Genomic DNA, 24,592 nt, shown 5'->3' with positions numbered 1-24,592 from the left:
GAATCAAACCTGGGTTTAACCTGTACCTAAGATATGTACAAGAGTACAAGTTCCAAAAGATTAATCTGTTACTTTAAAAGCATCCCTTTTTAGAGGCTCAAATTCACTGAAGACAGAGAAAATGCCTAAGGTGATGCATTTAGTATTTACAATAAACCATACTAATAATCATAATGAGAAAGACATAGTAAGAAATCCATACTAAGAAAGAAGTAGCAGATTTCTACAGTGGCATCTGATATCTCAACATATTTGCTAGCTGCCCTGGAATTTTTTCACTTCTCCCCTATAGTGATTCACATTTAAAATAATCACCATATCCATATCAAATGACAAAAAACAGCCTGTCAACTGAACTAAGATTCCAAATGAAGTAAAAAAAAAATTAAATTCAGTTCTAAAAACTTACAACATAGTCACAAAAAAGAATAAGCGCTCCTCTTCGTACAATCTCGCGATTGCACATGCCAAGTTTGGATTCTGAATCAGATTCATCACTGTCTCCAGATATCTGAGGACTGAGCAGTTTAGTACTGGAAAGACTGTGTCTCCTGCAGAAATACATTACATTTCACTGTTAAACTTTTTATAAGAACAAATACTTAAATTTTTCATTTTAAACACTTCTTCAGTTTGAAACAGATATTTTTCCCTTTGTATTAATTCTTTGTTCTCGTACAGAACATTATCACCCTTCTTGTTCAATATGTATTCCAAAGGGACTGCTAAAATCATCAACAGTGACACAATCAATATAACAACAAAATCTACCTCAAAATCTTCCTACCCCATCCAGTAAGAGCACTCAAGTACCTAATATACCTAATATAGAGAAACCCCCAACAGAGAAAATAGAGGGAACGTTTGTCATCTAAAGAAACAACAGGAATAAGTGGCAGAGGTTTAATTAACCCCTTCACTAATTCAGAACACTAAGTGTTCCTCTGCACTTAGTTAAGTATGGATGACAGCAGTGAGGTCTGCATCTGCCAGACAACACCCTGAATCCTATGATTAGGAAAAGATTTAATAATCATAGAACCATAGAAATTTAGGTTTGGAAAGGATCTCAAGAGGTCATCCAGGACAACCCAATGCTCAAAAACAGGACCACCCCCAACTATATCACCTCCCTCAAGGCTTCGTCTAGCCACGTCCTAAAAACTTCCAAGGATGGAGATTCAAAAACCTTTCTGAGTAACTTATTCCAATGCTTTACTACCCTCCTAGTGAGAAAGTTTTTTTTGTCTAATATCTAACCTAAACTTCCCTTGCTGCAACTTGAGATTGTTGCTTCTTGTTCTCTCATCCTTCACCGCTGAGAAGAGCCCAGCCAAGGGTTAAGCAAAATATAGCCCACAAGCCAGATCTGGCCTGCAAACAGACTTAGTTCCTTGGCCAGGCGGGATTGAGGGACAATCTGGCCCATACCGTGTCCTGCCACTTCCAGGCACGCAGTAAGGCTGGGGTGGCTCCGCAGCTGGACTCCATTTCTAGGCAGCCCAGGCTGCAGCAGTTCCTTCAAGCCCCATGGATACTGGCTGGGACTCATGCGCACAGCCCTGGCCCTGGCCCCTCCAACTGGAGTAGACCAGCTCTGGACCAGCCAGGACCTGAGAGGACAGTCCTGGCCTTGGGCAGCTCCATGACTGGTGCAGATCAACCTGCCTACAATGAATGGCAGCAGCACCCAGGCAGAAGCTGCTGCTAGGCACAGGGGAAAAGCAGCAGCTTCCCATCACTGCTGCTGGGCCCTTCCTGCAGCCACCCAAAGCCTGTGCCCAAGCTGCCTTGGGGCTCCTCTCCACTGCAGTCACCACTGCCACCAGCACCACCTATGAGCTGCTCAGTGGGGCAGTGGAGAGGAGCCACAGGGTAGCCCAGGTGCAGGCTCCAGGTAGCTGCAGCAAGAAGGGCTCAGCAGTGGCGCCCATGACAAGCAGCAGCTTCTCCCCAGCAGCTGCCACTGCTGCTGCTCATCATGGGTGGGTTGGTCCAGAGCACGTGAGGGGTGGGCTGGAGTCAGGCCGGTGCGTGCGGGTCCCAGCTGGTACTTGTCCTTATTGAACCTCTTGAGACTTCTTTTTATCCAATCCTCCAGTTTGTCAAGGTCTCTCTGAATCCTAGCCCTATCCTCCAGCATATCTACTACTCCCCCTCTACTACTCCTTCCAATTCCCCCTGCCCCCCCCAGTCATCTGCAAACTTGCCGAGGGTGCCGTTCACCCCATTTGCAAGGTCACTGATGACTATATTAAACAAAGCCAGCCCCAAGACTGACCCTTGGGGCACTCCACTTGATACCAGCTGCTAACTAGGCATCTGACCCTGATGATCAAGCCAGCTTTCTAGCCACCTTAGAATACATTCATCCAACCCATACTCCCTTAGCTTGCTGGTGAGAATGTTGTGGGAGACTGTATCAAATGCCTTGCTAAAGTCAAGGTACATCACAACCACTGCTCTTCCTGCATCCAAAGAGCCAGTCATCTTATACCAACAACTCTAGTATTCATTTAACAGAATATCAGTATAAATATCAAGCAGTGCATATTTGAAGTACTTAGAGGATAAAATAAGTTGCTAATACTATAAGCACAAGGGTTCTGGGATCTGACTGCCCCTACTTCAGCACGTGTCAAGTTATATTCAGAAGAGGTAGAGCCTCCTCCACTTAAATAGGATAAAATTGCGGTAGACTTTTCAGGAAGGGCCATTAATTATGGCATATTATCTGCTTTGTACTGAAACAGATTTTACTGGCCTAAAAGCACCCTGGCAAAACTGAGTCTATACTTTCACATACAAAGCACTTAGTGCATGCTTAACAGCTTGATATTTAAACTGATATTCTATTAGATTATTAGCAGACTGATTTTATTTTATTTTTAAATCTATTCCTAAGTGTAGGTCTTTGATCTTTTCTTTCACATACAGACCTCACTCCCATCATCCATACTACTGTCACGCAAAAGGTTCAGACAGTACATCAGTTACTCTTATAAAAATGTGTAACTTTATTATGTGGAAAAGTTACTACATGGGATGTTATATACCTGTTCCCCGAGTCCAGGGATGCTAAACATATGGCCCACAGGCCAGATGAAACCTACAAGGTGGGTCATCCATCCCACAAGACGTGCTGAACCACCCACCGCTGCAGGCTGGATTTGGCTCATGTACTGGGCTTGTCACCATGGTTACAAGGGTCCCAGCATCAGCAGCATTAATCCCCATAGCTGCCGTCTCAACATGGCTCTAGAACCCAGGGAGTTAATACCACTTGCACATCAACCACTTCCCCCTCCTTGTCCTCTGCCCAAAATCAGGATTGTTAGTCACCCCAATGACTAAAAATCAGCAGCAGGGGAAAAGAGGCAGCTAGCAGCAGCGCTGTTACCTCTCTAGATTCCAGAAACACACTAAAACAGAGGCTCAAGCAGCTGCAAGATTTAATGCCACTGCTGCCATTCCCAGAGCCAAATGAGTCTAGCACTCCTGTCCCAATCATTTTAAACCCCAGAGTAGGCATCTGCTCAGTGCAAACCAGCTTCCCTTCCACCTAGTAGCTAGGTACTATAACAGCACTTATTCCAGGCAGCTATAGACTGGAAGAGAAGGCAATATTTACTTCTTACTACAGAGTAAAAACTGGAATAAATTATTTCAGTTATTGTGCCATGCATCTATACCCACAGACTGAACTACTGCAATGTTTCTACTCTGATATATTAATATTCTAAGACTATGTGAAAACAAGCCAATTCTGAATAGAAGACTCACGCAGGTGCTGTTTACTGACTAAATTACCCTCTGTGATCTGCACTGGCTGACTACCAGGTAGAGGGAAAATTAAGATGCTGATTCTGATCTACAAGTACAAGTGCCCTGGAATCCAACTGCCCCTTCTTCAGTACATGTCAACAGTTGTATTCAAAAGTGGTGCAGTATCCTCCATTTGAACAGGAGAAATTTCTAGCAGAGCTTTCCAGAAGGGCCATCAATTATGGAGTTTAATGTCTGGCTTGTTCTGAAACAGATTTTACTGTCCTAAAAACATCCTGTAAAGACTGAGTCTATACTTCAACATGCCAAACTATTTCTGCTTGTAAAAATCTAAATAGCATGTCATTTAACAAGTTATAAGTTTATACAATGTTTTCTTTACCAACAGAGTTATACAGGCTACATAAAAAAAACAACTTTGAACCAACTGCAATACCCAAGGATAACTTGAATCAGTCCTACAATTGCATACCCCAGATGTCATGAAACAGCCTTACTTTGGAGTCTGATGCACCTCAGACCACCAGCTGTAGTTGGTGTAATTGACGAGAAGAAGGATTTGACACCAGAGCAGTACCAAGGATGGATGTGTGGGAATCATGGCCTGAACAAGACCACTCAGGCTTTCAAGGGTATAAAAACTACCATCAGATCCATCTCCTGTAAAAAGCCTGGTGGCTGCTGCTGTGATTCTTCTGAATGTTCCTGAAAAAGAACAGAAGCATTAAAAGGGACAGTGAGCAAGCTAAAATTTGTAGTGAGAAGTATACATTTGTACTGAGAAGTATTCAAAAATGACAATGAGTGGCTACTTCAAAATCCAGCTATGTCACTCACATGAGGGAGATAAATTGCCTGTATCCTTTCATCCTTTTTTGTCCCTACTGGGAAGGGGGCAGGGAGGAAGAAAAACAGAAGGGAGGTGCTCTGTTTGTGGGCCATTCCTGTAACAAAGGCCCCTTTTATCTGAAAATGAAAGCAAGAACAGGGGGGAAAGTATTTCTTAACTGCTTCTCAAATGCAGAATACAAGGTAAAAAACAGAAAAAGAAGGAGCTCTGCATGACAGCTCTGTCTGCAAGGCAAAGCATCAGAATGAAGCCACGTGGCTCCAGTGCACTGTGAACAAGCCAGAACTGCTCTGTATTGGGGTTGGAGTTGACTGTTCTCAGACAGAGAAATAACAAAATCCAGAACACGTTCCATGTATTTTGAAATTGCAGCATCATCCCTAAACTGCTGCTATCTCCACATATACTAATTTCACGTGCAGCAAGTGTGCCATCTAGTGATCTGGGAGGTAGTTAGCTGGATTCATCTGAAATCAGGCCAGAAGGCAGGGTAGAGAGGCACCTTATAGATTAACTAACTTAGAGACACTTCAGCTTTCATGAACCCAAACTCACTTCATCAGATAAAAATTTGGCTCACAAAAGCTTATATCACTGATTTCTTTGATCTACAAGATGCCCCTCTACCCACCTCCTATCTAGTGGCTTGCCTTGGTCATGAACATAGCTTCATGTTTTCCATTAGTTAAAAAGATGTCCTCAACTATGTCCACTGGCTTCCCAACTGTTTAAAATAACTTAAGAAGATTTAGCAACCGTAACCTGGCAGTTTCTAGTACTGTTATATATAACACACAAACAGCAGTCAGGACAATACACGGCCATAGCTCAACAATACTGTTTTGATAGTACTTTTCATGTTTCCCAGACAAAAACTGCAGGAAGAGGGAGCCATGGTCAATGATACCAAAAGCAAGTGTTACAAACTCATGACATCCAGCATTAAGTCTAAACTTAAAGCATGTTAAAGGCCTGGAAAACACAATTAAGACACGCAAATACCCTTCAGTGATGGTGTGCAACAACCATAAGTGTTGTAAGCAGGCAGCACCGGCAGGGACACACACACACACAACAACTCTGCACCACTGTCACCACAATGCCTCACCTTGGTGGCCATGGCAGCATAGCACTCCCTCCAAATACTGTGTTACACAGAAGTCTGGAGGGGCATATGCCCTCCCATATTGCCTATGATGAATGCCCACATGCCCTCTGTCCCACACACTGGGAAGCTGGGGCCTGGAGATGGGGGGCAGCAGGTCAGGGGGTGGGGGCTGTGGGTCGCAGTGAAGGACAATTGCATAAGCAGGGCACCAGCATATCAGGGCTGCTCAGTGCCACAAAGCAGCGGGGGGCAACAGCTATAGCTGGGGATCTGCATCCTGGTGAGCGAAGGGGGCAGGGGAGCAAAACAAAACAGTGAAATGCCAAAATATATAGGTATTTAGAATTTATTCTGTTATAATTATTAAGGCACTGGTAGGCTTCCAAATTGCTTTAAAATAGTAAATATCAATAAAATATAGCGTTCAACTGGTATCTATATCCATCTGTTTTCATTTTAAAATTGCAGAAAAATGTGGATTTGGGGGGGTTTAAAAATCAGAGAATTTTGGATGCGTTTAAACAGGGAAAACCAGGATCCCTGGTTATGAGTGACAAATAGTACCCTTGCTCCTAAATAAAAAGATTTTGAGATTAGACTTCTAAACTGTGATGATTGCTTGGGTGCTTTAACATGCCCTGCTGTCAAGCTTCTAAGTCGTTATGTAAGAGAGTCATTCAAGGGCCAATTACACATATACACCTTAATACTACGCGTGAATAATTTCCACACTCTTTGAATAGGCAATAGGTAAGTTGTGAGGTTGCTAAACTTTGTTTCCCAATAGTGCAAACCAGGAAAAGCAAAGTAACAAGCAGTTAAGTAATTCAATACTATTTGCTCTCCAGACACGAGTTCTTAATTTCAGCTTCAAGAATCTTAAGGCCCCAACGTCCCACATCAAACAGGGCTACGAGGAGAAGCCAGAGGCAATGAATGCATGTTTCCCTCCAAGTGCTTAGAGAGACAGTATTAGAAATCCAGCTCAGAGAAAATCTCTCCTCTGGAAAATGGGACACTTTACACAGAAAGGCTGTAACTAACTCTTCCTTTCCAAGCCAAGCAGTAAGGGAAGTGTTAAGGCGAAAAGTGAGAAGCCTTAGGATGGTTTACTAGAAAGGAGTTTGATAAAAACTCTTAACCACTATGTGGGGAAAAGGAAAGGCTGGCAAGCAGAGTCAGGATAGGAATAAAGGGGAAACACAAAGCCCAAGAAATTGGCAATGGAGCTAGGAAGCAGGTCTGAGTAGACAAGCTCCTGCTAATCCAGTTGCTCCCAAGTGCTTGCTCCTGGGCCTACTGCACAAAAAACACAAGCTGTATGGCACCTGACCTGATCTCACCCCACACTTCCCAACCCCAGTTTCAAACAAGAGCACTGAGATTTTTCCATCATGGATGATTATGTTACCCTATTTCATAAATGTTTTAACAATTATTTGTCGATGAAAGCACCATAGAAAAAATTACTTGCTGTGAGCGGAAGAACATGACTTTCACAAGGGCCAGGAAGCCAGGCCTGCTGTGAAACCAGGAATGGAGATCAATAACTCAAGCTGAAACTCTTCCATCCTTTCCATTCACACCACTCCTTCTATACTTCACACTCTTGCAGTCTTGGTAATGGAGATGCAAGTTTGGCTCCCCTCCAGTAAACCAAAGTGAAGACTGTTAGAGAAGCAGCCACCAGAATATCAGAAGCAATACTCTCCAGCTCAGCTCTCCAATCTATCTTCCTATTCACTGTTAACAAGGGGGATTCAGAAAAGGCAAACAACTGAAGCTGAAGTTATCAAATCCTGTGACCTTACAATTCAACTACAAGGGCATCAGCCCGAAGCACTGAGCAGCTCCAGCATGCATCTATTAGGTGGAGTCCATTTACCCAAACATGTATGCTGTCAGAAGTTGTTTGGCTATAGGAACCCTCTGAAAAAGGAGACTGTTGAAGCAAATTTTCTAATGAAGTGGACAAATCACAGCAAAAGAATCTCTTAGGAAAGACTTCAAGAAATAAAACAGTAGCTAAGCACAGCTGCTCAGGTCGGGTTGCAAACATTAAGAGTGGCATGAAAGATTGTGCTAAAATACCTGGTACTTTTGTACACAAGCTATGCAATTCCTATTTTGGGCACAGGAAGCTACAGAACAGACAGGCTAAGTGACTTGCCCAAGACCACAAAAGAAATCTGCAGAGCACGAATCTGAACCCAAATCTCCCAAGTCCCAGATAAATGCCCCAACCACCCCATAGCACCATCCCTTTTCTGTCAATTGCTGAGGGACAAGAGGATGAACTGTTGATCAGGGATGATATTAGTGAAAAGATCAGTCAGGTCAGAAATGTATACATAGCCTTGAAGAACAAGACAACAACCTTGAATTTTATGGAAAGGGTGTGACCAAGAAAATGTAGACTCTGTGATTGTGTCAAACAAGGAAGATGATTTTAAAATGACTCTGAATAAACTACACTAGGGCAATGTTATGGAGGCCCAAGGTGCAGGAATAAGAAATTACAAGACTGTCACTGTCACATCTCAATAGGTACCTTCTGTCTTTTCTGTACTGGTGGTAAAAAGGTATTTTTTTATCTTCTGTGCTCACCCTGGTTTTGTTCACATAAGCAGGTTTAAACTACTCCAATTCTGTGAAAAAGTAATTGCTCCAAAGTTTTAAGTACATACACCTAAAAGGGTAAAAATCTTCAAAACTCCTAAGAATGGGGTCTGGAAGCACTTGTTGATAATCTACTGGAATACACGTAATGTTTTCGGGAACCAAACAGCGAACAGCAGCTAGTAAATAAATACCAGGCTAGTGCAGAGGCAATACAGAGGAGTCTCCTCTGTATGGCTTGCCTGCTAAGGTGTTAATGGTTAACTGAAAGGAACACAATGCCTTTTTTGGCAACAGACATGAAAGTAAGGTTAGAAAAATTCAGTTGCAGATTAGGTAACTTTCCCTGCAGATTTAAAATTTAGGTATGACAGCACCAATTACTCCTAGACTGTTTAATATTTGGGTTTAGCTATGTTCTAAAGGCTTGTGGGACAGCACCATGCCAAAAGACAGGTACTTGCACTCTCTCTCTCTCAGGCCCTCAATATCTGCTCTACTGCAGTTCTTGGCAGCTCCCTCAGGTAGGGGACTAAAAGAGGCAAGAGAACATTTATCAGAGCCAAGAGAACATTTATCAGAATGGTTAGGAATAAGCTGGCATAGATTTCCACTCAGTGTAGCATGAGGAAAGACAGAAGCCAAGTTTATTAAGACCCCTCTCCTCATCTTGAAGAGCTACACATCCCAAGGTTTCTAGAAATTAAGAAAAAAGTGAATGAGATTTGAGAATTTCCATCTCTCTGCCTGTATTAGAGCAGTGCTTAAAAGCCACAACCAGAGTGGGTGCCCATCTGTGCACAGTAAGATGTTATCACAAGTACAGATCTTGCTACCAACTAAATAGATAGGATAGACAAAGGGTGAGAGAAGTATGTGTCCCCCTACCAGTTTAAATCTCAACTATTGTGTCATTCACTTCCCAAGGGTAAAGCACTTATTCCAAACCAAGAGCTTGTATATGTGGTTATACAGAAACAGCTATTCTGGAACAAGTGCTCCCAATATGTTTGCACAGACAGAACCTACATGATTCACAAATGAACAGAACTAGGCTGAATGACCGGAGAAGGTAAGAGGCTGACAGGCATGAAGCCCTGCACATAGACAGAATTCAAGCACCCGGTAGAACCTCACTCAAAAAAAGTAAAATAAAAGGCCTCAAGATGCCCAAGGAGATATTGATAGCTCAAACCCCATAGAGCTGTCATAATCAGTACTTCAAAAATAGTACTTACCCCAGAGGAGGTACAGAGAAGAGACCCTTCTGAATAGAGAGAGGAACCCAGGATTCAGGCCCTTAGTTCTAAAGGAGAAACTCTGGGGTAGAGGAGGGATACTTTGCCTACCTTTTTGGGGGAGGGGGCTGAGCTGGCTCCAGGATATCCTCATCAGAAAACAAGGCAGACTGGTAAGACTGTGCAAGCCAGAGGAGCAGAGCATGTGTACCCCAGATGGTGGATCAGACCAAGCCGTCACAGGGAAGGGGATAGGAGACACGTGGAGCAGCTGCAGGTGGCTTAGGCTGATCTGTGCTAGCTGGCAATGCTCCAGGAGAAGCTCTGGTGCTACTGTGATCCCCTTAGGTCTGTGGGGAAACAGCATGTGGAACAGCAGGCTGGTGGCAGAACAAAGGCCATACTAAGCAGGAACCAGTCTGCTATGCTGCCAGGGGCCAGGTACTGCAGGCTGAAAATCAGAAGGAAAAAGGAAGGTCCTAGTAGCCAGAAATCAAAGAAAAAAGGGCAGAGAATGCAGAGAGAAGAAAGGCTGCAGCATCTAGCTGTGTAGACAGGAAATTAGAACTAGAGGCAAGAAGGCTTGTTCTCCTAGAGCTAATGTTCAAACACCTAATGAAAGGAATGCCTAGGACCACTTTTAAAACTGAATTGCCTTTCTAACCGCATGGCTGGAACTGAACTCCCAGATGTATTTGTATTTCTATACAATAATGGAAAGCTAAGGCAACCTTGGCAAGATTTTAACCTTATATTTGCAAGGCTTGTATTTAAAATCTTAGATGGCTTGGATGCCTGTAACAAGCCTCATTAGTTTGGGTGAAATATGGGAAACCCAGCCTGAGAGTTAGGAGAGTGATTGGCTTTTCTTAACTGGAATCTTTTAGACAATTAAAAGGAAGGTGTAAGTGGAAGAAAGTTATTCTTTCTAGAACAAACCAGAAATAATGGAGCACGGAAATGTCCTAGAAGGGGTACACACAAAACAATCTGAAAAGGCTGTCTGATGGAGACATGCAATATCCTGAAGAGGAGAGATCTTTTGTACACAGCCAGTATCCTCAACACAGACAAATTTTAAAACTCAAAACAACTGATTTAGAACAAGGAAGAATTTCCCTTATGCTACAAAACAACTTTTTTGAGATTATTACCTGATTTGAAGATATGTATAAGGCACATAAGCAGTGTGCCCAGCTCTTGGCAATAGAAAGTATGCTGCTGCTCATTCATATCCACTTTCAACTGTTTATGTACAATGTCTTCCAGAAGAATGCCCACTAGCTGTAATAAGAACCTAGAAAGAACCAACACACACAGTAAGTACATAAAATTAACAGAAGTAAAATATCAATATAAACCAACTAGATCAACATGAACCGTTCCCTATGGAAGTTGTAAAAAGCAGTGAGAAAAAAAAGCCCTCAAAACACATGTGTATGTGTTTTCATATCTGTTCCAAGTTAGTATTTTCCTACTCAGTTAAACTTTGGAATGTGTCCCTGAAAAAATATTGCAGGATGTATTTTTAAATTGTTCTCCCCTAAATCCCTTTTCTTCCTCTGTCCCCAAGGATCATGTTCTTGGCTCCAGTCAAATTTATTTTTCAAAGCAGAATTTGATCAAAATTGCGGTGTTTTTTTCCCACCTCAAAGTGAGAGGATGGCCCAAAGTCTTTATTCTATAGCTCCCAATCTTTATCAAAATCACTGATAACCCATCTCATTAAAATTGCCCACCTTCCATTTAACATGAAGGCAACCTCTCAAGACATAAGAGGTGAAATGAGGCACTGAGACTAGACTATTACGACCAGTTTCCTACCTTACACAAAGTCTTGCTCTCATCTCAGTTTGAGAGCCCCCAACACTGTACCACCAAGCACTACCATCTCCCCTGTGGCTTCCACATTCTTAGCAGGCAGCAGCATTAAATCACCTGAAGATGGCCAATGGAATAATCATTCAAAAGCCAAGGATGAAACTAAAAGCCTACCTGCCAAATCTCAAATTCACCCTGTACCATTCCTCAATTAGCATTTAAGGGTGCACGCAGATATAACACTCAAACTATCTCAAGAATATCACCGACTGGGAACTGGTTCACAAGAGTCACAACTGAGAGGTGCCCACACCTAAAAAGCCAAGGTTTCCAAGTAGAATAGTCTCCTTTTAGGTACTCCAGTGTTGCTAAGCTGCCACCAGGAGGTGGCAGATGGGCTTGGTAGTGAATACTAAGCCCATTTTGCCTTCCAGTGGCAAATGCCACAGTTTCCCCAATATTCCCTGAGCAAGGGAGAAAGACCCCGATTCGCTGGACACCAAGGAAAAGACAGACAGCCCACAACTGCAATTCTCCAGTCCCCCTGCTCACTAACACTAGGTTCAATAAAGACCATTCCTGCACTTTACCACCCAACTGGGGCTGCCCAGGAGTGTGCAGCATGGGGGGGGAAGGGCTGCCTGGACCCCTGCTTCTGGGTTGCTGAGAACTGGGTACCCTGGGACTGTCACAGTTTTCATAGCTTTTAAAAGACATTTTCCCAAGTCACTCATCAAGTTAACGTCATTCCTGGCAAAGTACCAGTTTGGTGCACCACAGGCAAATTTGGTAGTAAAGGGCTCGTTGGTTAGTTGTAGAAGACCTACCTGAATACCTGCTTCTCCCTTACCAGAAGGCTGGGCACTCCAGGGGGATGCCCAAGATCTCTTGCTCAGGCTATTGCCTTAATAAGACTTTCCTTAGGAGTGGCCAGGTGAGAAAATACCTGCTTCTGTGTTCCTGGAGTGCTGGGTACTTGGGACTGTCCAGGTTTCTGGGCATGCAGAAGCAGGGGTGTCCCCTCTACCCACCTGGGCAACCCCCCAGTCTAAATCGGGCTGGGATGCCCCAAAGCCTAGTCAACTTCCACCAATGGAATGAGACTACCAAGCAGCTGGGGGAAAGTGCTATTTAAAAGCTAGGGAGGCATGAGGCAGCATTGCAGAGAATCCAACACCCCAGGAACCCAGAGGCAGGGGTACCTCCCCTCCCTGCACCACACCTGGTCACCCCCAACCCAAATCAGCCCAGGACAGCAGACTGGATCAAGTGCAGGGAATGCAGGTTGGGGCAACAGAGTTCTGGATGCATACTCAAGTAGTCAGCTGCCGTGCAAGGGTTGGGGCGGGGTGAAAAGCAGCACAGCGTGAAGGACTGGCCAGATACTTGTGACAGTCTGGTGTCTGCATATAAACCTGAACTGTTCAAGGAGGACTGTTTCAAGAGTATATCTGGATAAATAAGGAGGTTTAAACCATTCTAAATTGGCCTCTCTCTCCAAAGACCCAGTCTAAATGTAACTCCATCCTCACCCTTCACTGAAGGAAGGTGCAGGGAAATTGAACCCTACTCTTCTCATGAGTTTCTCAAACCTTCACTCAGGTGGTTAAAAATCTATCCTGATCCTTTTCCTCTACAGTTAAAACCAAAGTATTTTCAACTAACCCCATCCAAATTTTCTCACTTGCTTTGCTAAAGTCCTCCTCCTCGAGACAGTTCTTGATTCCAATTGTTTTAAAAAGGTAACCCTTTCTTTCATTTTCACAAGTAAAGAAAATAAGTCACTCAAGACATCCTGCCCATTTGTCACTTAAGTTCAAGTGTGGAACTGAATTAGGAGGAATCTCATGAGCCATTAAACCCATTCCCAGGAGTTTGCAAATAATCCTCAAACCACCACTTTAATCCGGCACAAACACCTGAAGTAACAAGAACCCCCCCAAACATGTAATAGGTTAAAAAAGAGGAAATACAGTGTCCATGATCTGCATGAAGAAGTTGGATAGTATTTGTTTAATGACTGCTATGGTCTTAAAATGCGTCCTGCCCTGCACTCGAGGAAGACAAAAGCCACCAGAGTTCATGCCAGTCTGATTTAAGGAATAAAATTCCTTCCTGACCCTAAATGTGGTAATCAGCATGACCCTGAGCAGAAGAGCAAGATCAAACATCAAAAAACCTCGAAAATTTCAAAACACCAGCAGAAGCATCAGTCAAAAACCAACAAAACAAAACAAAACAAAAAAAACCAGAATAACACCCCAGCTTTAGCTGTATTTAGCTGTAGTCAACAATCCAAAGGAAGGGGGAGGAATTCCTTACTGGCCCTTACTCTTGACAAGTAAAAATCCTGAAATTTAGGATTATCAGACACCTACACCACAAGACAGGTTAAGGCAAGTGAGAAAAAAGAGTCAGTTTCCAAGATGAAATTATGGTTCCACTGAAGTGACTTCAATGAGGTCAGGACTTCCCCTCCAGTTTCCTATAATGCCTGGCCTTATCAATTAAGCTTGCAAAAAAAAGACCAAAACAAAAGACATTTCTCATCCCCCCCACCCCGCAACATGATATGCCCACCTGCAGCCCAGCCCACTCTACCCTACAAGCTCCTTTCCCAGCTTACCACCGCTCCTCATCTATACAAGTAACATTTAGAAGTTTCTGGATGCTGTCCAGTTACAACTGGTTATTTTTTTCCAATACTTAATACATCACCAAAAGTTATACAAAAGGCTATAAATTTAGCAGATAACATACCTGGAAAATGTCTCTTCAGGCATATACTTAGCCTGTTTCACCTCAGATTGGTCTTCAGGAGTGGACACATTCTCTCCATACCGTAGTCTGTCAATTGCTTGACGTGAGATTAAGTATGGGGAGAAGGAAAGCTCTTGAATACGAGACAGAACTATATCCTCTGTTGACTGAGAAATGAGAACTCTGAGGATAGCAAGGATTCCAGATATCCATAGCTGAACAGTGCTCACTGATGCCTAATCAAAAAAAAAACAAAAAAACACACACACAAGAAATTCAGCACTTTTCATTCTTTTAATGTCAACTGAAACTCAGACAGAGATACTGCAAGAATAATATATCCTATACAACTCAAAAGAGGTTAGTTCAAAGCAGACGCATAACATTTAATTCTACTGACTTCTCACCTCCCAGAGCCTTGCTTCCCAGCAACTAGCTTAGACTTACAGTTCAGGAAAATCATGTCAGCTTTAAGAGCCCTTGATGCTCTGCAACTCAAGTGCAATTAGGGGAATGTACACTTCTGCAACACTTACTTCTGTGAAAAATGTTTCATTAAAACATACCTATCTTTCAAAAATGAAAGAAAGGGATTTTCATCATTATACAAAAATGGGATTAAATTTTTACATGAGAGAAGATCTATAAACCAATCTATGGAATTCCTCTTATACAAGTAGGGAAACAATGCCCACCCATCCCCCTTCTCATCCTTGAATTACAGGGGGAAAATGGCCAACCCATAAGTATAACTTTCTGGCCAAACAGCTCCAGGTTGGTAACTTTACTAGAACTTGAATTCACTGGAACTACTAAAGTTAATTTGGTAACAAGAATTGGGAAAGGCTATACAAGTTGCAGAAGCTTATAATAATGCCTGCCACTATTTTGCCATGTTTGAAAGTATAGGATTGTCTTTTCCTTGATACACAAATCTCCATAAAGGGCAGTCATAAGTTTACATTGTTTAGCCACAATACTGATCACTCACCATTGTTTTGGGAGTAACAAACATACTCCTTAACAGCATGTCCACGGGACGGAGAGATGAAGGAGCCAAAATTTCAAACAAAGTGTTCAATACTCCCAAAGCTTCATGGGAATCTATGTGCATCTGTTTAAAAGAAAAAAAAATGCAAAGTAGTCATATGAGCACTATTGAACACAACAGCAAAATTAGCATAACCAATTTTGTTCGCTTTTTTTTTTTTTTTTTTTTTAAACGTGAAGTTTGTGTACATGCAATAAGACTATTTCAGGGGCAGAATCAAGAGAAATCAAAACCATTAAGTGTTACATGAATAAATATAGCTGCATCCTTTAGTACACAGATCACCACCACCTTTAGGAATGTTTAAAGAAAAAAAATATCATTTACATATATTTTATTACTATATAGAATCTTTGGGAAACTACTCAAAATTTAAGTTTTGGTTTTGATACCATCAAAGCAACAATGGGAAGGTATGCATTAAGGAACACCAACTTAAAATCTACAGGTTGAAAGATAGTACGTTTAAACTCCTACTGCTAAATTTCATGGTTTTACAATTATACTTTTCTATTTTAAACAGCATCTCTTTGCTACAGCTATATGCAAAACCTATCCAAAAAGAGTCAGGAGAAACGGGGATTTTCTTCCTTTTCTCTCACTTATTGATCCTATGCGTTAAGTTAAAAATTGCTGTCCAGAAGACTTTTTTCAAGTTAACTGTGTTCTTCTTGCAGTTCAGATGTTCAGGAAGACTTCTATCCCCAATCATATATTGAAGCTATACTTTTGATTTTGAGATCAAAAAGGAAAGGAAGCCTCTCTTACAAGGCTTACACAGCATACCACAAACTCATCTGGATATTATATTCAGTTCTGGTCACCCATGTTCAATAAATTCTTCATAAATTCAAATGGAAAAGGTAACATAAGCCCTTCAAGACGAACAGGGGGACAGTGAGCCCGTTTCATAAATGAAAAATGTAGAAGAGCACAGCTTGTTTTAACCTCGCAAAATGGAAGCTGAGAGAAGTTATGGCTACTCACTACAAATACATCCGGGGAGGTAAACACTAGGAAAGGGGAAATACCCTTTTAAAATTACGGACAACAGCAGCACAGGAACAAATGGATACAACTAGGCTAAGAATAAGTTTATACTAGAAATCAGAAAATTTCTAATCACGATAGCTGAGAAATGAAGCACTGGAGACAAGAAACCTAACAAATTAAGATGAAGCTTGATATAGTTTATCAACAGAATTACAGAATGACACAAGAGGTCCCTATACCGTGCAGTTTTCACAGTCTGCACAGAAACTGAGATCCCAGATAGTCAAAAACTTGCAAAAGTCAAGAACCGACTAAAAGACTTATCTGCTGCTCACTGAGACTTCAGCCGGGCAAGTTATTCTGCTGTACTAGTTTATGAGTTTTCAGTGAGTTTTCCATATGGAAATGATGTCTGCCAACAACAAACAGTAAGGGTTGAATCTTTCAAGTTTTGCTGTAATCCTGGTCCTGGGAATACCTATATTCAATACCGCCATGTATAACTGCTAAAAAAAGGTTGAGAGTGAGCAACCAGGAAAGCAAACAAGAAACCTAAAAAGGTACCTCCCAGTCATTAAAAACACCACAGGGGCTAAGAAACAGTTTCAAGGTAATGGTGTTAATCAGTTTTTATTTACTTCCTCCCTTCATTAAAATGGCTTGTAAAATAGGCCACTGCACAACAGTTGACAAAAATATACAAAGCGACAGCGGCTACCTGGGCACTAAAAGGAATGGACACATTCTTAGCTGCCCAACTGAGCGCATCTACAAGTGCACTTGACTACAGAGTAAATAGCTGTCGAGTAAAGCGTCACCTCCTACACGTGGTGGTATTATGCTGCAGTAAACAAATTAACTCTGCCGTAAGACAGTACTATCTTACATCAGGGTAATTTACTGCGATAAGATACATGCATAGATGCTGACTGTGGGCATAAATTGTGCCTGGTCAGCCCAGACACACAGGGACCAGACTCCTGCCTAGCCACACAGCTCTGCACTTCAGCACTCTCCTGCCCCAGCCAGCCCCTCCGATATTGCCACACAGGACCCAAGGCTGACCCCCCTCCATGCCCCCTGCCAGCCCAGGCCTGCTCTGCCACGGCTCAAATTGTTCCTGTCCTGGGCACACATGCAGACGTTGTACCTGGGCATAGTTTACTCTGGCTCAAACTATGCAAGAGTTGATTGCTTCACATTAACTGCACATGTAGACAGCCTCAGTAAATCTGAATACAAGCTGAAACACACAACTGACTGGACATATTTTGTCTTCTAACACTTTTTGCAGAAGCCTATAGTCTAGATTATGTTAATTTTTTCCCTTTCTACATAAAACAACTATACCCTTTCCAGGTCTCTTGTACAATACCCTTGTTTAACTAGGTGGCCTAACCAAGGTAAAAATTCAAGACCATCAAAGGAAGAAGTTTGCAGAAGGACCTAAGAGGACAGAGTATGTTCTTACGAATGAATATGGTATAAATCGAAGAAGCCTGGATTTCTCCTACTCTCCTAGGAAAAGGAACAGCCTCTAGAAAAGTTATTTTCATTGACAAGTCAGTTGAAAGAATAGTAAAAAACCAAGATAAAGTTTTCCAGGAAAGGAGAAGATTCCTTCAGGTGAAAGGGCACTAGTAAGTTTTTTCATGAGTTTAAAATATTCTGCAGTGGCTTAGAAGTACAGCTGATCATAATGTGACAGTTTGCTGGGACCACAAAACAAAAAACACCACAAACAAAAAAACCCTTTTCATAGGACCACACCACTGTCAGTAAGTTTTTCCATCAGATCCAGGATGGAATTTCAGGACAATCCTAAACAAAGGCCACTTTAAAACTACCTCAATATAAACTATGTTTTGGTAGCAGTGATAGTCCACAAAACATGCAGGAGAAGTATATCGCTGATGATATCTTTTACTGCACAGTTGGGAGAGATTTTAGACATGCTTCTGAGATCTGAAGTGCTAGATGGAGCTGGCTATATTTGCTCTCTCAGAGATGAGGCTCTGGGTCTGGGCACACAGCTGGAAAACTTTAGTACAGGGTTCAGTAAGGTAGCATAAATCCAGAGTTTATGTATGCTGTGAATTGCTTCTCCCAAGGTGCAGTATCCTGCATTTATCTACGTTGAAGAGATACAAAGAAGATATATTTTTAAATACCAGTCCTCTTTTTGGAGTCCTTTGATGGAACCCTCTCTAATGAAGTCTCGCTGAGCCACCCAGAGAGGTCACAACTTTGGTCTGGGAAACAGGTAGACAAGGAGTTGGCTTCCTCCTCAGAAACAATAATTCTGGTCTGCAATATCAGTTCTAATGCCAGGTCAAGTGGTGATAAAGCTGATTTAGAAGTCACTTTTCAAACTGAAGATGACCATCAGATAAGACTTCAAAACCTAGCCAGAAACAGAATCTCTAATGATACTATAAGGGTTTGATATCTGCGAAAGCCGAATCTTCAGCCTAGATAACAAGCACAACATAGTTGCAGTACCAATGTGGTACAGTCATTGTGGGATAAATGAACTGTTGTTTCACCTGGCTCTGCCCTGTCCCAGCAAAAAAAAAAAAGCTCTAAGTTATGAACCCTGATAGATAAGTTTGAGGTAAGTCTATAAGTAAGAGTGGACAAAGCTCCTTAGCTCCCAATTCCCTCTCAAGTGACAAAAAACATAAAGATCCAAGGTCAAGTGAGTAAGGGACAGAATGAAAACTGGAAGTTAAGTTAGTTTGCTGCTGAAAAGCAGCAAAAGGGCATGTCTCCATGGTTATGTAGGAAAAAAGGCTATTGCTGAGCCATCTTCACTCACACTAACCGCTAGTCTCAGGTGCTCTCAGATAGAAGGGGCTTATTTTGCCTGTAGCAGACCTGGGTATATTTCCTTGGCCTTTTTCCTGACCTCAGAATGACCTGGGTCCCTCTGATAGAGCAAGTAGAAGGCTCACAAGACATGTCAAGGATAACCTAGGGTTCTTCACAGTAACAAGGGTCAGGAATGAATGCTGGGTTCGCAAGACTCCAGACAGGTGATCATCCAACCTCCTCTTGAATTTGCCCAAGGTAGGGGTGAGGACCACTTCCCCAGGAAGTTGGTTCCAGTTTTTGGCCACCCCAACTGTGAAAAATTGCCTTCTGATCTCTAACCTAAACCTATTCTCCATCAGCTTATTACCACTGTTCCTTGTCACCCCAGGTGGTGCTGGGGAGAAAACCTATTTGCTGTTGATCTCCCCTGATGAGTTTGTAGGCAGCCACCAGGTCCCCCCTCAGCCTCCTCTTGCTGAGGTTGAACAGGTTCAGGTCCCTCAGTCTCTCCACATAGGACCTGTCCTGCTGCCCTCTCACCAAGTGGGTGGCCCTCCTCTGAACCCTCTCCAGGCTGGCCACATCCTTTTTAAAGTGTGGCACCCACTACTGGATGCAGTATTCCAACTGCAGCCTGACCAGGGTCGCATAGAGTGTTGCATAGAGGGGGAGTATCACCTCTCTAGACCAGCTTGAGATGCATCTTTGGATGCACGACAAGATAAGGCTGACCTTGCTGGCTGTGGTCTGGCATTGGCGGCTCATGTTCATCTTGGAGTCAATAATGATTCCAAGATCCTGTTCTGCCTCTGTGCTTTCAAGGGAGGAACTCCCCAGCCTGTATGTATGCTGTGAATTGCTTCTCCAAAGGTGCAGTATCCTGCATTTATCTACGTTGAACCCCATCCTATTCTCGTCTGGCCACTTTTGTAGTCTGCCTAAATCTAGTTGCAGCCTCCTTCTCCCTTCAAGTGTGTCCACCTCGCCCCACATCTTAGTGTCATCAGCAAACGTGGACAGCATGCTTTCCACCCCTTTATCCAATTCACTGATGAAGATGTTAAACAGTGCGGGCCCGAGGACTGAGCCCTGGGGTACCCCACTGCTCACATCTCGCCAGACTAGGCAAGAGATAGAAGCCATCTGGGCTTCCAGCACACAATTTCAATTTTGCATTATTGTTTTTCAAAGTTCTTTTTGAAAATGAGCAACATACAAAATAGCATAGTTATGTGCCTCTCCCACAGGAAAATAAAAGAGCAAGCCTGCCTATCATTTACTAGCATGGTAAAGCTACATAATGGACAGTTCTTGAAGACGGGTAATTTAGAATCCTCCATAATGAACAGTAGGCAGATGAGAAAAAGACAAAGAAAACAAGACTTATGAACACCAACAGGCAAAAAAACCCCCAAGTCTAATTCTGCTAACACTGAGAAGTAAACTGAAGCTACATCATACGGTTAAGAAGAAAATGAGCATAGCAGGTGTTATATTTCTCAACACTGATGTAAGAAAGGATGTCTTTGGTAGGTTGGTTCTATATCTTTTAAACTCTTACTTACCATGGCCAACAGCAGCAACGCCACCCCTGCCTCTCAGTCACACACATGCACATGTGCATTATCACCCCTCTCCCCCAACTCCCCAGGTACTACAGCTGAAAAAGATTATGGTCTTGTATGTCTGGGTAAAATAAGCCTGTTTAGAGTGAAACCTGAGGGCAAGTCGCACCATATCTTGAACAGAGATGCACTTACTGACAGAGAAGTCTATGTTATTATACTATATACAAGTTACTTTACCTTTACCTGCAAAGTTTGAAACACTGTTTTCATATTATAAAATTAGAAAAGCTGGACAATAACCTGTTGCTTTGCAAGCATTGGAAGAATAATGTCTGCTATTTGCCGGGACAGCCTTTTCCATTTGTCTTCATTCTCTTTGTGACACTGCTGCAGTACTAGGATGAACATCTCCAGCACCTGAAGAAAAAATCAGCAAGGGGACACATCAATAAAAATGCCATACACTTTATTTAAATATTATAATTAGAAGAGAACAAAACAAATTATGAGATGTTTCAGAAAGGTGATTTATCATGTTAAATCTTAAAACCCTAGAAAGAGAAGATATGACTGGAGAGAATAAACTACAAAACAGTGAAAAGGTTCTGGATGACATTTAAAAAACACCTTCTTCCATTATTAAATTCTGATAAAATAACCATTTCCAGTATCTTTTACATACTGTACTTAAAAAAAATAAAAGCAGTAGAGCTCAACCTACAGTCAGTTCAAGACAGGTCTGGCTCTCTGGGCCATGTCATCCAGCCCATGTCACGGTGGGCAGGCAGTGGTGGGATCCCACGTGAGGTGGCAGGCGTGTGGTAACAGCTTTAAATTGATGAGGCTCCTTAAACCATGGCAATTCTCATTGTAACTGCTCCCCCCTCCCACCAAATTTCTGGATCCATGCGTTTGGGCTGCAGGGTCAGTCTCCAGCCAGATATGACATGCAGCATCCAGCCTAATCTGGCTCATGGGGTTTACAGGTTGATTACCATTGAATTAAGAGCAATTGTTCTGCTTTTTAAATCCATGGTTCTTCTCAAGTAGTTACTCCAACAGTAAGACAGTAGGAGATGTAAAGGCATGATTAAACAGCAAAAAACCCCAAAACAGATATATGGTTGGGGACTCTTCACATATCAGAAGGGGATCTGGCTCACACCTCTTATACCCTTAACTGTATTAATGTTTACAATGCTAATCATTTCACATTCTGAATGGACATTTTCTCATTACATGAAATTGCTCTAAACACTTTATTACTCAAGATGAAAATCAAAAATAATGGCAAAGTACAATCCAACTGCAGAAACTAAATCTCTACCTGAACCCTGGCATATTTCTAGCAAATTCTATACCTGAACTACATTAGAAAGAGTTCTCTTTCCAATTGTTCTCAAAAAAGGTACACTGATCATTAACATGTACAAGAACAACATTCCAAAACTAGATGAATTTCAACTAAAAAAAGTGGTAGGGCAGGGTGGCACCTTGGAGGCTGTTAATTTAATTTCAGAGAGGTATGAGCTTTTGTAGCCAATCTACTTCAGTCGATCTCAGCCTCCTTAAACTCAAACACCTGCTCTTATGTTTCTGTAGTCACAAAATGAGTGAAACCTAATAGAGCAATTACTCTGTGGCAAATAACTCAAAAACAATGCAACATGTCACTACAGATAAAAGGGACTTGGGGGTCAGGATTGACCACAAGATGAACATGAGCCTTCAGTGTGATGCTGCGGCTAGTAAAGCGAGCAAAAAGCTGGCTTGCATCCATTGATGCTTCTCAAGTAAATCCCGGGACGTCATTCTCCCGCTGTACTTGGCCTTGGTGAGGCTGCAGCTGGAGTACTGCATCCAGTTTTGGGCTCTGCAATTCAAAAGGGATGTGGAGAAGCTTGAGAGGGTGCAGAGGAGACCCACACGCACGATCAGAGGTCAGGAAAACAGACCTTAACATGAGTGGCTGAGAGCCATGGGGCTCTTCAGCCTGGAAAAGCGCAGGCTCAGGGTGATCCGGTGGCCACCTATAACTTTACCGGGGTGCTCATCAGGATCTGGGGGAGCATCTGTTCACCAGAGCACCATAAGGGATGACAAGATTAAAGAGTCACAAACTCCACTGTGATCGATTCATGCTGGACATAAGAAAGAACTTCTTCACTGTCCGAGCATGCAAGGTTTGAAATAGACTGCCACCGGAGGTGGTTCAAGCACCCACTTTGAACACCTTCAGAACACATTTGGATGCTTATCTTGCTGGGATCCTATGATCCCTGCTGACTTCCTGCCCCTGGGGCAGGGGCTGGACTAGATGATCATGGCACCCTGGTTAAGAATCACTAGTTTAAATTCCACTACATGCTATGAACAAATTACCATATTTACCTGAATCCAAAATATCCCCAATTTAAGATGACCACCCAATAATTATTAGTTTTCCATGTACAAAATCTAAGTTTGTTATAATTTTCCACATACAGACTAAATTGGAGGATTTTCTTAAATTCATCCCCACCAGAACTGCAGCAGGGAAAGTAGTGGAGCATCAGGGAGCAGGTGATGGGGGAGGCAGTAAAAGGAGCAGTGGGGGACAGGTGGTAGGGGGCAGGTTATGTGGAGAGGCAGTAGTTTAGAAGAAAGTAGGGGGCAGATATCTTGCCCCTGATGCTTATCCCCCACCTTGTGCCTGCCCCCCTTCCGTCTCCACCTTGTACCTGCCCCACTACTGTCCCCCCCCACCACACAACCTGCCCCCTCCTGATCTGCCTCCTCCATCCTTGAAGCCTCTTCCCCCTCCCTAGCCATTTACCTTTGCTCCATGCTAGCAAGTGCCATTCTTACTCCAGCCTGGGGCATGGAGCACAGCCCCAGTCAAAAAACAGCATACTTTATCCTACTGTGTCAGAAAACTTCCAATACAATACCCAACTACTGAAGATTCATGCAGAATAGAGAAAAGGTTGCTGAAAGATTTTTAGTATGGCCAGCCTAAACTATAATACATACCACAAATCATACACAATACTAGGTTTGTCTTTATCCTCTTATCTCACCTGATGGTATTGGATGAGTCTCAGTAACATTGACACTACCACTTCTTTCTGTGTGTCTAGTTCTCTTCCAGCATCAGCTTTATTTGCTCCTCTTAATACAAAGAGATCATGGACAATGGGTTGCAGAGCTGGTATAGCTAAAAAGAAAAATATTCACAAATTTCATATTTCAGTAGTATATGCAAAAGATGCAACAGAAAATTCTAGTCCTTTGACTCCCGCACAACTTTTCTGCTATTAGTGGTCAACATGCTAGTGACAAGCTACTATAAATGCCTGAGGAAAAAAATAAAAAACCTATGTAAGTACTATAACTCTTGTTCCTTAACCCCTATTAAAGCAGAAACCAAGTCGCAGGCATATCTGGCCATTACTGCTAGTATTAAATGTGTTTTAGAAAGGTGCACCTTTTCTCAGGACAATCTACACAAGCTTCCCTGAAATCTCTAGAATAAGGTTTTCCATATTCTTTTTCCAAAAGTAAGAAACATTTTTGTGGTAATTTACTATTCATATAACAAGCAAGCCCTAAATAAACAGCATTCTTGTTTTTTAGTCATTTCAAATCAGATTCCTAAAAAACCTCTACGTACCTTAAGAAGAAATTATGTGTTTCAATAGCCTTTACATCATATTGTGTGTATACACAAACATTTTAAATAAATTTATTTGTTTTATAGACAGCTAGACAGACACACACTCTTTAAATGTGTAATTTTACAAAGATTTGAAGAAAAACATTTAAATCCAATTTCTAATCTGCCTTTGTCCTGCTTGCTTTGTATTGTAAAGAGCTGACAAAAGAATTATGCTGAATATTTAATAGGCAATACCCTTGCAACAAACTAAGAGCTGCCTGTTTAAACCAAACATTAAGACAGATACTATTAAATTCAAAGAATTTATGAGAAAGCAAGAGACACTA

At 42.2% G+C, this 24,592-nt stretch overlaps 1 protein-coding gene across 2 annotated transcripts in view; it reads right to left on the bottom strand.

The window, feature by feature from the left end:
* The window catches only part of HTT (huntingtin), a 157,735-nt gene that overhangs the window by 49,157 nt on the left and 83,986 nt on the right, over positions 1-24,592 (bottom strand). For both annotated transcript variants that reach the window (XM_090035477.1, XM_090035478.1), the window contains 7 exons: positions 23,668-23,804; positions 20,909-21,025; positions 15,174-15,296; positions 14,183-14,418; positions 10,756-10,898; positions 4,284-4,491; positions 410-551 (listed from right to left, as the gene is read on the bottom strand). In XM_090035477.1, coding sequence (XP_089891603.1) covers positions 410-551; positions 4,284-4,491; positions 10,756-10,898; positions 14,183-14,418; positions 15,174-15,296; positions 20,909-21,025; positions 23,668-23,804 — 1,106 coding nt within the window. The remainder of the gene's footprint in view (positions 1-409; positions 552-4,283; positions 4,492-10,755; positions 10,899-14,182; positions 14,419-15,173; positions 15,297-20,908; positions 21,026-23,667; positions 23,805-24,592) is intronic.

The sequence above is a fragment of the Crocodylus siamensis genome, chromosome 2 (genome assembly GCF_052110815.1).
Source record: "Crocodylus siamensis isolate JL-2025a chromosome 2, ASM5211081v1, whole genome shotgun sequence".
NCBI classification, from domain to species: Eukaryota; Metazoa; Chordata; order Crocodylia; family Crocodylidae; genus Crocodylus; species Crocodylus siamensis.
This window is presented reverse-complemented; position numbering and strand designations above follow the sequence as displayed.